General features: G+C 32.7%; 1 protein-coding gene across 2 annotated transcripts in view; it reads right to left on the bottom strand.

Annotated features, from left to right (window-relative positions):
• Positions 1-14,889, bottom strand: part of LOC139498076 (uncharacterized) — a 116,004-nt gene that overhangs the window by 20,808 nt on the left and 80,307 nt on the right. For both annotated transcript variants that reach the window (XM_071286396.1, XM_071286395.1), the window contains exons 10-13: positions 11,132-12,112; positions 8,739-9,011; positions 2,412-2,579; positions 880-1,146 (exon numbers count right to left, since the gene is read on the bottom strand). In XM_071286396.1, coding sequence (XP_071142497.1) covers positions 880-1,146; positions 2,412-2,579; positions 8,739-9,011; positions 11,132-12,112 — 1,689 coding nt within the window. The remainder of the gene's footprint in view (positions 1-879; positions 1,147-2,411; positions 2,580-8,738; positions 9,012-11,131; positions 12,113-14,889) is intronic.

A 14,889-nucleotide genomic window follows, 5' to 3' on the forward strand; every position in this document is an offset into this window, starting at 1 on the left:
AACCTTGTGTTTAAATTTCATAGATTTCTATTCACTTATACTAAAGTTATGGTGCGAAAACCAAGAATAATGCTTATTTGGGCTTTTTTTGGCCCCTAATTCCTAAACTGTTGGGACCAAAACTACCAAAATCTATCCCAACCTTCCTTTTGTGTTCATAAACTTTGTGTTTAAATTTCATTCATTTCTATTTACTTAAACTAAAGTTATTGTACGAAAACCAATAATAATGCTTATTTGGGCTCTTTTTTGGCCCCTAATTCCTAAACTGTTGGAACCAAAACTCCCAAAATCAATCCCAACCTTCCTTTTGTGGTCATTAACCTTGTGTCAAAATTTCATAGATTTCAATTTACTTTAACTAAAGTTATAGCGCGAAAACCAAGAAAATGCTTATTTGGGCCCTTTTTGGCCCCTAATTCCTAAAATGTTGGGACCAAAACTCCCAAAATCAATCCCAAACCTTCCTTTTGTGGTCATAAACCTTGTGTTAAAATTTCATAGTTTTCTATTTACTTTTACTAAAGTTAGAGTGCGAAAACTAAAATATTCGGACGACGACGACGCAAGACGACGCAAGACGACGACGACGACGACGCCAACGTGATAGCAATATACGACGAAAAATTTAAATTTTTGCGGTCGTATAAAAACCATAGACCGGACGTGATAGAATATTTATATATCTCCACAACAAACAAGACACTAAATACAAGTCAGAGAGTACTCACAGTTACTGAACGCTAGTCCAACCCCAACACAACCTATTAACAAAAGTCCATTCAACACTAAAAGAAACTAAAACCAGAGCAACACGAATCTAAGTTAAAACAAAGGATGAATCTGGATGCTCCAGAAGGGTTTAACGTAAATTGTTACCTTTGACTGCTGTTCTCGGTGGTTTATTTGCTCTTCGTCAAGTTGTTTCCGAAGAACCCTTAGTTGTTCTAATAGAGCTCGTTTTTCGTGCAGCCGTTCGTCGTCTCGACCCTTGAGCTGCTGTTGTAGATCCATTGCTAGATTGTGTGCCTCTGAGAGAAGACGTTTCTGTTCTGCTCTTTCTCTGTTCCAAGCCACCTCCATTCTAGACTGCATGTCCTTTGTTCTTGACTGAGCATTGTTTATCATGGCTAGTCGTTCCCCAAGCTGCAAAGACAAGAACTCATTTATACTTTACTATAAGATTGAACATACAATAATTCTACAGTGCAGGAAAAAGTGAAATGTGTTTGACAAGCTTTAAAAACAGAGAAAAAAAACGAGGCTAGTAATTTCATATTTTCCTACACTGTACGAATATTGTTTAGACCCTGTAACTCATCATTGATCTTACACGTAATTATTTTTCAATCCCTATCGTTATTTGTTTTCATAATAAACACAGCTTGACTAAAAGGCGGACCGCGATGAGGTGATTTTTTTAAAATTTGTTATAAAGACATAGTATAGGGAAATACCATTTTGTTTCTCTTTCGTTTGATACTTAGAATAGTTGGCAATCTGCCATTATAGTAACAAAATTAAGTTAATTACTTGTACTAAAGTTTGTCAGCTTTAAGAAGACTTTATGAAATGTTTACTGTGAAATTAAGACTTGAGACCCAAATCAAATTTATTATTCAAAAAATGTTAATTGACTATTGTTTTTCATATGTTCAGTGGCAAATATTTCATATGTATTCAGGCCGAGAAATTGCTTTTAATTGTCAATTGAGAAACAACAGTTAGAGATGAAGAAAAAAAGTCGAATATAAAAAAATATATTCAAACTCACTTTTTTTGCTTTTTTAATAAAAGCTACGCACAGCCAATGCTGTCAAAAGATTTAGTCTCGTTAACATCTTCTGACAAGACAAATATTTTTTTAGAGTATTAGAATTAAATCAGTACAAAAACGTGTGTCCCTAGTACACGGATGCTCCACTTGCACTATCATTTTACATGTTGAGTGGACCGTGAAATTGTGGTCAATACTTTAAAATTTTTAAATTTTTAAAATTAGAAAGATCATATTATAGTTAACATGTGTACTTAGTTTCAAGTTTATTGGACTTCAACTTCAACAAAAGTAGCTTGACCAAAAACTTTAGCCTGAGCTTCACACTATCTTTTTCTTTGTTCAGTGGACCGTGAAATTGGGGTCAATACTTTAATTTGACATTAAAATTAGAAAGATCATATCATAGGGAACATGTGTACTAAGTTTCAAGTTGATTGGACTTCAACTTCATCAAAAACTACCTTGACCAAAAACTTAAATCTGAAGTCGGGACGAACGGACGCACGGACGAATGGACGGACGGACGCACGGACGAATGGACGGATGGACGAACGAACGGAGGCATAGACAGAAAACATAATGCCCCTCTACCATCGTATGTAATGCATAATAAAACAGAACATTTACTTACTTCATTGATTTTGCTTTGTTTATTAGATCTTTCTATTTCCCACTCAGATCTTTGTGCTGTGATTTTGTCAACAAGTTCAGCACGTTCGTACTCCTGGTCCTCGAGCTGACGCTTCAGAGACTCCACTTTCTTCTGTAAATCCATAGCTAGATCACGTGCTCCTTCAAGCTAGAATTAAAAAAAAACACTAGATATAAGAAGATGTGGTATGATTGTCAATGAGACAACTGTCCATCAAAGTCACAATTTACAAAAGTAAACCATTATATGTCAAAGTTCGGTCTTCAACACGGAGCCTTGACTCACACCGAACAGCACGCTATAAAGGGCCCCAGAAATGACTAGAGTAAAACCATTCAAACGGGAAAACCAACAGTGAAATCTATATAAAAAAAGTCGTGTAACTTGTCATGTGTTTTCCTTAAGTGCTAACAATATTGAAGGTTTCTTATTTTTGTAAATTCCGTTCTACATAACTTAATAAAACAAATGCGCAATAAAGTTTCTAAGCAAAAATACCTTAAAAGCAAACGGTTCTTCATTTTTCTTAGTTTCTTTCAATATTATTTAATAAAATTAGTCTGCGAGAAACGAGACAAAACAAAGGCGTTAAAAACACTTACTTTTAATTTTCGAAATATAACTGTAAACTGAATCAGTGTTAATGTCCTTATTTATTTCCTTTCAACATTGCCTAATTAAATAAGTGCGCCAGAAAGTTTCAAAACAAATAAATGTATTTAAAACACTTACTTATATTTTGAGAATACAACTGATAGGTAAATCATTAGTTCTGTTAAGGACGTTACCATAATTGTCATGGGAATACATTGCGTGTTTTGGTATATCATTTGAGGTCATAAAAACATTGAATATTAATTATAACTTATCGGAGTTATCAGTTTTTCTGAACCAGTGATGACATATGGAAGATTGATGAGTGTCATGATAATACAATACCTCATCTATCTTATAATGTTTTGTAATGCTTGGTGCTACAGATATGATAACACACAACTTTCACAAAACAATGGGGAAAATCAGAAGGCATCCCTCGATTTATCGTCTTCTTAGTAGTGTTCAACAAAGAGAAGAAAATAATTAAGAATTGAATGCTACTTTCTGTAAATTAATTGGGGTGTTAAAGCGTTGACCAAAGAACATTTTGTATGAAGGTAGATACATATCAAAATAGGTATATTCATAACACTTTCTATTATAAAAATTACGTTAACTGAGTTATCTCCCCTTATTTGGTAAAGTTCGAAAAAATCTTTTCAAACACAAACAAGGTGGTTTTGAGAAATCACAGCTGTAATTATGATAAAACACACAATTTTCTATATCTTTATGAAAAGTCCTTACATAAATTACACAGAACTCTTAAAATTGGCACATTTCATCAAAAATCTAGACCATAGTTATCTGCTATTTCAAAATCCAAGATGGAGGAAGACACCCGAGCCACTTTAACTTCGTTTCGTCATGAATGTTACGTTTCATTTTGAAATAAAAGTTAATTTCAGGATGACGCAAGATTGATGTTAGCCAATCAAAATAAAGTACACAAATGTATTACAATGAAACATACATGTTATGTAATTAATTTAGTGTTGTCAACGGTTAACCGGTTAACCGTTCGAACGACCGAATACCGAATACCGGAAAAAGCTAACCGGTTAACCGGACTTTTTTTTCAATTTAAATAGATTTCATATAAATTTGTATTGAAAACATTATATAGTTGTGTTTTCTTTAAAAAATGTTGTCGTGTTAATTAATTTGACGGATCAACTGTCCAGTATACTGATTGGTATTGTTAATCCAAAAATATAAAATTAATTAAAACTTGTCTCTCAGCTCGGGGCAAGATCTTAAGGAAACATAATTAGTTTCATGTTTTTTAACAGTAATTTTTAATCAGTAATACGATTAAATTTTACGATTTACTTCATTATTTCACTTTTGATCTTATATTGTGTAGACCTACATCTGAATGTGCAATCTCCGTGGTGCAAGTCTTTGTCACAACTAAATGCTAAATGTAAAAAGCAAACCAACGTCAATGTAATCAATACGTGATGGTACGAATATCAGAATTAATCAATTTTAATTGAAACAACTCACATTATATTGCAAAATATTGTAAGGAAAATGGTTTGCGTTAATTGTCTTTCTCTTTTATAAATTTATATAATTTGGCAGCCTGAAATAAGACACATAGGATGTAAATTAAATATATGTATTTACAATAAAGTCGGATAATTAAATACAAAATTTTAAATGAGCCGTGGAGAAAAAAGCAAGATAGAGCTTTTTTCCTATTTCATGGCTATTATCTTATAAATCTATAAAATAATTTACATGACAAAAATAACAAAATATTATTATTGCAAATGCATTTCATACCTTCGAAACGTGTTCTTCTGTCCTCTGAACAATAATTACAGACGGCATACTGATATATAATTATATGGTAGATAACAGATGGAAGACATTATGGCAGAGATGTTTGAATGGCAAAGGCAGAAATGATAGAATTCAACACATTATTTTGTCTTGTATATATTTAACCTAGATTTGTCTTAGAGTATTTTTCATTATAGAAAGACTAAACATGCAACAGTCATTAACCAATATATCTGTCCAGAACAGATTACAACCCCCATTGAGGGTTAGTTCAATTATGTTGGAATTAAGATTAAGACATTCCTATTTTGTATTTTATATCGTGCTAATTATTGTCAAAGTAAACCAAAATAACTTCAAAGCAGAGAAATTGTACGAAACACAACGTTTTCGTTATTTGCTTTGGCTCTGTACTTTGCCAGTTGACCATAGAAAGTATGTATATTATATGGAACAGAAAAGTTTTGGAACAAAACATTTATTTATAAAATTTAATATGTTTTCATAATTCATATATATAAGAATAGAAATTACGTGTATCTTACCTCCTTTAAATAATGTGTAAATGAAAACAGTTTATGTTTATTTTAGTGAAGTTATTGATTCTTTTTTTTATTAACCAGGACTTCAATTATGTTTTATTCGATACGATACAAGAATAGGTTTCCTATTATTTACCGGGGAAAAAATCGTAATAGATTTGATAGATGTTCAAATATGAAATTAAGGAGGTGTGGAATAATTGCAAATGAGACATCTATCCATCAAGGTTCAAATGAAGTGGATTTATGCAAATATAGACAACCGTAATTATATAATGTCCAGAGGATAGTCATATAAGAAAACTCATCATTCAATATGGATGGAATATGAACCTTAGCTGTCTATTAATATATTTATTTATGACTGAGATGCGATCTTTTTTTAATATATAAGATCTCATAAAAATCGCAACAAGTATTCGTATTGCTTATGGTTTACGCGCCAAGTGATAGCCCATGGCCTCGAGCACTCGACGTGAGCAAGCTAAAATGAGCCTGATATACTGGTTTAAACGAACATAAAGGGGACACATTTTTGGGGCACAAGGTGACGTTCAAATATTGCCTCAGGTCGCTGGGTCATTTTTCAAATATGTATCGGTAGCCTTGGGTTGTCTTCTGCTCTTTAGCTGAGCTGTTGTCTCTTTGACACATTCCCAATATGTATTCTCAATTTCATTGAAAGCAACGGAACCACATAACAAATTTAACATGTAATATATATTTTTAATGAGACATGGTCGCCTACAAACCCTTCTAATGTCACAGATCGGATTTGATAGTTTAAAAATTTATTTATAGTGGATCGGGAAACAAGTTATTACAACTTATAAAAACCCTTTTCCACTTTGCGGGTACGAGTTCTGCCTTGTATTGACATTAGCCTGTTCCATTTCGATATCTTTACGTGCAAGGGATATCGCTCTCTCTTTACACGGGTCGGCCATTTACCGTCCACTTCCGATGGACTATCATCGTTTCTTAAGACTTTGTTCCTGAACGTTTAGCAAACAACAATAAATCTATCAATGTTCATATTTCAAGACCAAATGATGTGTTACACGTTTTTTCTACTAATATTTATAAATATAAAAATACCGATACCAACAACATTTTGACAAAGCAAAATAAATACATATCTGGAGAACATCTCAGCCATGACCTTTCTTAATTTACTCGAACACATGTCACCTGCTATATTTCTCATCATGAAAACATGTTAGCATGCAAATACCAGTGAATTTATACCACCTTGAAAATATATACAAGGCATATGACTCAAACTTTTACAATAAACGTTATATTCAGCATTCAATAGTGTGTAAATCCCTTTATATTCTACTTTTAGAATTTTCCATGATTTACACCACTTCCAGTACCATTTGCTTTATAATGGGAATCATTTTTGTATTAGTTTGAGCAGGAAGCCAGAGTACATTGTACACAGAGAGAACCATTATGCCTTTTTAAAGTTTACATGTTCTGACAGGTTTGTTTGTTCATAAATAATTTCATCTTCGTAAATCGATCTGTTAAACTAGAGGCTCTAAAGAGCCTGTGTCGCTCACCCTGGTCTATGTGAATATTAAACAATGGACACAGATGGATTCATGACAAAATTGTGTTTTGGTGATGGTGATGTGTTTGTAGATCTTACTTTACTAAACATTCTTGCTGCTTACAATTATCTCTATCTATAACAGTACTTTCTGTGGAAAATGTTATTGAAAATCTTCAAATTTTAAAAAAATTGTTAAAAATTGACTATGAAGGGCAATAACTCCTTAGGGGGTCAATTGACTATTTTGGTTATAGTGACTTATTTTTAGTTCTTACTTTGCTGTACATTATTGCTGTTTACAGTTTATCTCTATCTATAATAATATTCAAGATAATAACCAAAAACAGCAAAATTTCCTCAAAATTACCAATTCAGGGGCAGCAACCTAACAACCGATTATCCGATTCATCTGAAAATTCCAGGGCAGATAGATCGTGACCTGATCAACAATTTTACTTACTGTTAGATTTGCTCTTAATGCTTTGGTTTTTGAGTTATAAGCCAAAAACTGCATTTTACCCCCATGTTCTATTTTTAGCCATGGCGGCCATCTTGGTTTGTTGGCCGAGTTACAGGACACATTTTTTTAACTAGATACCCCAATGATGATTATGGCCAAGTTTGGTTAAATTTGGCCCAGTAGTTTCAGAGGAGAAGATTTTTCTAAAAGATTACTAAGATTTTCGAAAAATGGTTAAAAATTGACTATAAAGGGCAATAACTCCTAAAGTGGTCAACTGACCATTTTGGTCATGTTAACTTATTTGTAGATCTTACTTTGCTGAACATTATTGCTGTTTACAGTTTATCTCTATCTATAATAATATTCAAGATAATAACCAAAAAAAGCAAAATTTCCTTAAAATTACCAATTCAGGGGCAGCAACCTAACAACGGGTTATCCGATTCATCTGAAAATTTCAGGGCAGATAGATCTTGACCTGATCAACAATTTTACCTCATGTCAGATTTGCTCTAAATGCTTTGGTTTTTGAGTTATATGCCAAAAACTGCATTTTACCCCTATGTTCTATGTTTAGCCATGGCGGCCATCTTGGTTGGTTGGCCGGGCCACCGGACACATTTTTAAAACTAGATACCCCAAGTTTGGTTAAATTTGGCCCAGTAGTTTCAGAGGAGAAGATTTTTGTAAAAGTTAACGCAGGACGACGACGACGGACGCCGGACGCCAAGTGATGAGAAAAGCTCACTTGGCCTTTCGGCCAGGTGAGCTAAAAAGGAGACAAATTAACACTTTTCAGAGATGCATCCGGGTTCGAGACAAAAGGACAGTAACTATCAACTGTACCAAATGGTAAAAACGCCAGCGAACGAATTTAGGCGAACATAAAATTTTACTAGTATTCTACGACTTTAAGCCCCGAAAAATAAATACCTCGACCTCTGTATCATATTATAAATGCTATCAACGCTGCTGTATACAAAAGCTTTAAATCCACCAGAACCAAATTATTGGAATTTTGAAACATTTAAAAATTGAAATAAAACACACAAATACTAAACAAGTATCTCCCCTTCCCTCATTAAAGGAGCGCTAGCTACGCAGTGGGTAATAGATACAACAGACATCCTGCACCAAACAAAAAAATACAGGGCAATCTACCTAAATGAGGACTTAATCTTGAGATATGCTATAAAAGATAAACATTACTCTTACTTACCTCTGTAATATGACGTCCAAGTGTTTCACTGTAATCTTTAGATTTCTCTTGACATTTACTATTTTACTAACCTCTTGGATATGACGTCCGAGTGTGTCATTTTGCTCTTTCGATTTTTCTGACTTTTACTAACCTCTTTGATATGCCGTCCGAGAGTTTCACTTTGCTCTTTTGATTTCTCTAAGTTTTTATGGTAGTTATCCTTCATTAGAGACATTTGTTTCTGAACTCCTTTAATGATTTCATGGTTTAAAACTTTCTCGTGCTGCATTTGGTCTAAAATGGTAAGAAGTCTCGAATGTTCCTTCTGTAAGTTGTCAAGCCTCGTTTCGAATCTGACCTTCATTGCCATATATTCTGCACGTAAGACCTTTTCGTGGTGCTGTATTTGGAAGGCAACTTCCTCCTGAAATGTAAAAGGAGAGGTTGTATGATTGCCATTAAGATAACTATTTACCAGAATGCAATTAATATAGATATAAAACAATTTTCATAGTAACCATACGTTTTTCAACAATGAGCAAAGCTCATACCGTCTCTATCAAGTCTGTTATGAAAAAGGACATACCATCGAAAATTTGAATCAAATCAAACGAGAAAACTAGTAACCTGATGGAAGACACTTCAAGTTTTCAATAAATTTATACCGTGATTTCGTATTATGTCCGTATCATCAACAATGTCATGAAAATGTGTCTATTTAAGTGAATATCGATTCCAGTTTACCATAATGTTCAGATTTTATATCCGCATTTAGATGAACCAAGAATACGAATTATATTTTTATTGAAATTACATTGCGTTGTTTTATTTTACTTTCGTTTTATCTGAGATTTAAATTAGATTTATTCATTACAAGAAGTAGCTATAGTCATCCCAAATTTAATTTGGATCTGTTGGAATACAATTATTTCCCGATCATGCCTAGAACCAAACAAATGTATTGATCTGTAATTAAATGCAATTCGATTTATTGCCCTTTAACCAGCAGCAAGTATTCTTAATGGTTTATCAAATTAACACATTTTTTAGATCAATAAATACCTCTTCATTTTTTTTTTATTATAACTACGACTATGTTTCCTTTCTTTCGAACAATTTATACACATGGACTCTACACATAGAAAGGACAAACTATATGAACAATTAGGTAACAAAATCAAAGTGTTTATTAACATTTTAACATATTTCCTGCTGCAATCAGATACTGCTTCATTGATAAAGACTAAGTTATATATCTAAATACGCAACAAATTACTCATTTCAGTGTAAACTTGTGCATGTGTGTGTATCTGTTTATTACAAATATTATCATTATTATATTTATCGTTTCAACACAAAAGTTTCGAAGACCACAAAACAATTGAATACTGCCAAAGTATATACGGAAAAAAAAAAGAAGACAGAGAAAGCAATACACGGGTTTATACAAATAAAGGCAACAGTAGTATACCGCTGTTCAAAACTCGTAAATCTATGGACAAAAAACAAAATCGGGGTAAAAACAAAAACTGAGGGAAACGCATTAAATATAAGAGGAGAACAACGACACAACATTAAAATGTAACACACACAGCAACGGACTAAGCGTTAGACAAAATCCGATGAGAATAACCAATATAATATCAAAACCAAATACATGAATTTTGGATAGAAAAGTACCGTGACACATAGTAATTTGAATTCACACTCAAATATAGGATAAAACAAGCGACACCACGGAAACACAACGTAAAAATGTTACACACACAGAACGTGACGAACAATGATATAACAATGGCCATTTTCCTGACTTGGTACAGAACATTTTTAAAGAAAAAAAATGGTGGGTTAAACTTGTTTTTGTGGCATGCCAAACCTTGCACTTTAATGGCATTGTTAAATATAACATTAAAATGACAACATAATAATACAGGACTACAATACAAATGAATAGGAGAACGTATTAGGCAAAGAAACACATGAATAATAGATAACAAAAGGCATCAGGTTTAAAATTCAATACGTCAAAAACGCGCCTCGTCCATACAAGACTTACCAGTGACGCTCAGATATAAAAGTTAGAAAGTCAAAAAAAGTACAAAGTTGTACAGCTCTGAGGATCAAAAGTTGAAAAGGTTGTGCCAAATACGGCTAGGGTTTTCTGCTTGTGATAAGAACATCCTTATTATTTAGAACAATTTATGCTATTGCAAACAGTAAATTTTATCAAATGAATATAAAATATTTACCTGATAAAACTGACGTAACAACATCATCTAGCTATATATACCGTAGATAATCTGACACATAAATAACGCCTCTTTCCAAAATCCTGAATCCATATACTCGTTAATTATTAAACGTTCGAAAAGAGTTTGAATGCTTCATTTGTAAAACTATTAAATTCATATCCGTTAAAAATCAGATAAATTTGTCTTTTCGAAAGCCAATAAAAACAAAGGAAGATCACTTATTGAGCAACACAACAATTAAAACCAAAATCAAAAACATTTTACTAAACAGTAAATCAAAAGATCTACATACCTGGTTTTTAAGTCTCTCTAAATCAGAGGCCATTTTATCATTATTACTCATTTCAGTTGTCAGTTGACGTATTGTCTGAGTTAGTTCATCTTGTAATTTCAATTTCTCATTTTTTAAAGTTCGAATATTTGCATCATGTTCCACTTTTAAGATCCTTAACTCATGTTGTAATTTTTCCCTTTGTTCTAAACATTTATGAGTTTCCTTTCGCATCATTTGTGCAGCTTGACTTTCCTTTTTATCGATCGAAGCTTCATAAATCGATAGTTTCTCTCTAGCTACGGTTAATTCTTGGCCTAGTGTAGAACGATCTTTATTCCACAAAACCATTGCTTCACTCAACGCTTGTTTAGTTTTCTCCATTTCAGTTTGTAATGTATTATTATCAGTATGGACTTTTCCAATACTGTAAGCCATATCTTCAAGTTCTAGTTTCAAACGCTCGTTTTCTATTTGAATATTTGACTCTTTCTTATTATTTTCGTAATTTTCTATTCGTTCTGTAAGTTCTTTTAACTTTTCATCTTTTTCCTTTATTTGAGAAATATTGTCAGACATTTCACTATTAAGAAAATTAATTTCTTCTTGCTTCTCATCCGTACCATTATTAAGACTTTGTAATATTTCATCTTTTTCTTTTAATCTATCATCACGACTACGCACACTTTCGCGCAACTCCCGGATGTTGTTATCCCTTTGAGAAATTTGATCCAACAATTGCTGTAAGTCGTCTTCTCTTTGTTTAATAATGTCAACGTGTTCTTGAATTATATCATCTTTTCTGTCAAGCATCGATTGCTTCTCCTTAATCGTATTACTATATTCCTTATTAAGTTTTAAAGCCTTGTCTTCTCGCATTTTGAAACTGTTCGAAGCAACTCGGAGCTGATCACACATTTCTGTCAATTTCGATAATTCCTCTTCCAATTCAAGTTTCTCTTTTTCTGTGGCAGTACTTTTAGATTTCCATATGTCATTGGCCTTCAAATTAAATAATCAGAAAAAAACCAATTACATTTGAACATAATGACAATATAGCATGTGATCACAATTTGGTACCAATTTAACTGCTCCAGATGCAACAAATGTTTCTTTGGTAATGCTTGAAGCCAAGATATTGGAAAATCCGATTTTTTTAAAAGAATGAAAAGTTTATTAATCAAATTGGACAAAACGTATAGCCAAAATCAGGATGTCGAAATGTAGTGAAACAAATACCAAAACTATGAGCTATATTTCTACTTTAATGTTTTTGGTTTCGTGGACAAAACGTATAGCCAAAATCAGGATTTCAGAATGTAGTGAAACAAATACCAAAACTATGAGCTATATTTCTACTTTAATGTTTTTGGTTTCGTTACTATCGTAAATAAAGGCAACAGTAGTATACCACTGTTCAAAACTCATTAATCTATGGACAAAAAACAAAATCGGGGTAACTAACTAAGAAGAACACGACGACTGGCAAGAATAAAACACTGGTCACAACAACCCTTGTAATATTTATAGTTCTAGTAAAGGTAACAGTAGTAAACCGGTGTTCCAAAGACATAAACCGATTGAGAGAAAAACAACACAAATCCGTTTTACAAACCAAAACCGAGGGAAACACATCAACTGTAAGAGGAAAACAAAGGAACAACAGGAACACCGAAGTGCACTAAAAACAAACGGCAATACACATAAAAACGAACTACTTGATAACAACTAGCATTATCTTGACATGGTAAAGGACATTTAAGAAAAAATGTAGGTTTAAAATCAGATAAACGTATAAATGATAGTGTAGCCTAATTAAACATATTCTCACCATTTCTCATTATTTTAAGAGAGAAGCCAAACATACCAAGTAAAAAAAAAAACCACGACGCCATGGCTAAAACAGATAAAGACCAACATGCACACAACAGTAAACAAAACACAACACAAATATGAAAGATCAAGCAACACGAAGCCAACCAAAAACTGGAGGTCATCCCGGGTCCTCCGACAGGGGTAAGGAGATCCTGCTCCATATGTAAAACGTCGAATTGACCATGTTACACACCCATTTAAGTCTAATTCAGAAGTTCACGTTCCGGGGGGGGGGGGGGGGGGGGTGGATAAGTTTCTATTTTTCAAAGTACAAGTAGACACCTGTCGTTTCTCATTGTCACCAACCTTTGTAATAATATCTAAAAAAAGAGGCGCAGTTGTCGTTTACTGATGTATCCATTTTAAGTATTCTAGTGTTTAGATAACAGCAAACCAAAAAAATCGCATTCAAAACAAGAACAAATGCGTGGAAGTTTTATAATTTAAACAAATAACTGCATGTTAAATTTTGCACTATCCCTGCATGTCTACCTTACTTCTCTTCTTAAAGATACGCTAATTGTCTCAAAGTCAAAAACAAACACAATTAATTATATACACCACATTAGAGCGTTTTGAAATAAACAAATAAAGTCAACAGTAGTATACTGCTGTTCGAAACTCATCAATCGATTGAGAAAAAAAAATCGAGTTACAAACTAAAACAGAGAGAAACGCATCAAATATAAGAGGAGAACAACGACACAACTTTATATCTGTCTCTAAAGTGTCATTCACCTGATATGCTCGAGTTTAACATTTAGAAAGTCAACACATGAAATGTAATCAAAAGCAACAAAATCAAAAGAACATTAATGTATGACACAATCAATTGTCACGTTGGGATTGAACCTCAGTATTAGTCTAGACGCATCAAAGATCACTACCGTTTTTTTGTAAGGTTCGTGTTGATCAATGATGACAATCTATTTATGTTGTATTTTGCATACTGTTGTTTGTCGTTATATCTTTTTTCGTTTTTATGTGTCTTGGCGTTGTTAGTTTGGTTTCAATAGTTATCGAAGGTACCAGGCTTATTGTTTAATACGCCAGACGCGCGTTTCGTCTTCATAAGACTCATCAGTGACGCTCAGATCAAAATAGTTCAAGAAGTGAGTTTTGATATCTGTTTTAAATCTGTCTTCCGCGTCTCTACTAAAGTAACAAAAAAATATGCTATGACATTCACAAGGCAGAGAAGATGAATCATTGTGCTTTTAAGGTGGTATCTAACAATTTCACCAAAATTAATTTGGGTCGATTAATTTTCATAAAATTTGGTCAAATTATTTACTTTGACTCTTTAACAAAAATATAAAAATTTCAAAAATTTTGAACCAACGGTTTTGTCAGAAAAATTACACTGGTTATATAGCAGTTTGACAAACACCAATTTTGATCATTGAGAAGCTTAATATTCCTTTTACAACACAAAGTTATTAAACGTTTAACTGAATTTACAGAGTTATCTCCCTGTAGTGTTATGTACCACCTTAAAGCTTTGTATCAACATGAAAAGGATACTCCAAATGGCCAAGTTGAACATGACAATGCATTAACCTATAGTTACTTTCTAATTAATCAATTTGTCTCTGGTGTGTGGTTGTTTCATTTGGAAATCATACAACATCTTGTTTTCGTATTGGTAAAAGGTTTTTTAAATTTTATAAATACTCTAAAAATCAATCGAAAAATGGATTTATGTTTCAAATGTTCTTCCTAAAAACTAAAACAAGGCAGGAACAACGTATAATTGTGCATTTTGATTGGCCACTTCTATAAAATTAAAAAATATAATAAAGATTTATTTTATAACATTTTTCAAATATACAGAGAACTTTATAAATCTAGTTTGAAAATGTCCTAGCTAAAACAACAATTTAACACTAAATTTTGATGTCCAG

This window comes from Mytilus edulis, chromosome 12, assembly GCF_963676685.1.
Source record: "Mytilus edulis chromosome 12, xbMytEdul2.2, whole genome shotgun sequence".
Classification (NCBI taxonomy): Eukaryota; Metazoa; Mollusca; class Bivalvia; order Mytilida; family Mytilidae; genus Mytilus; species Mytilus edulis.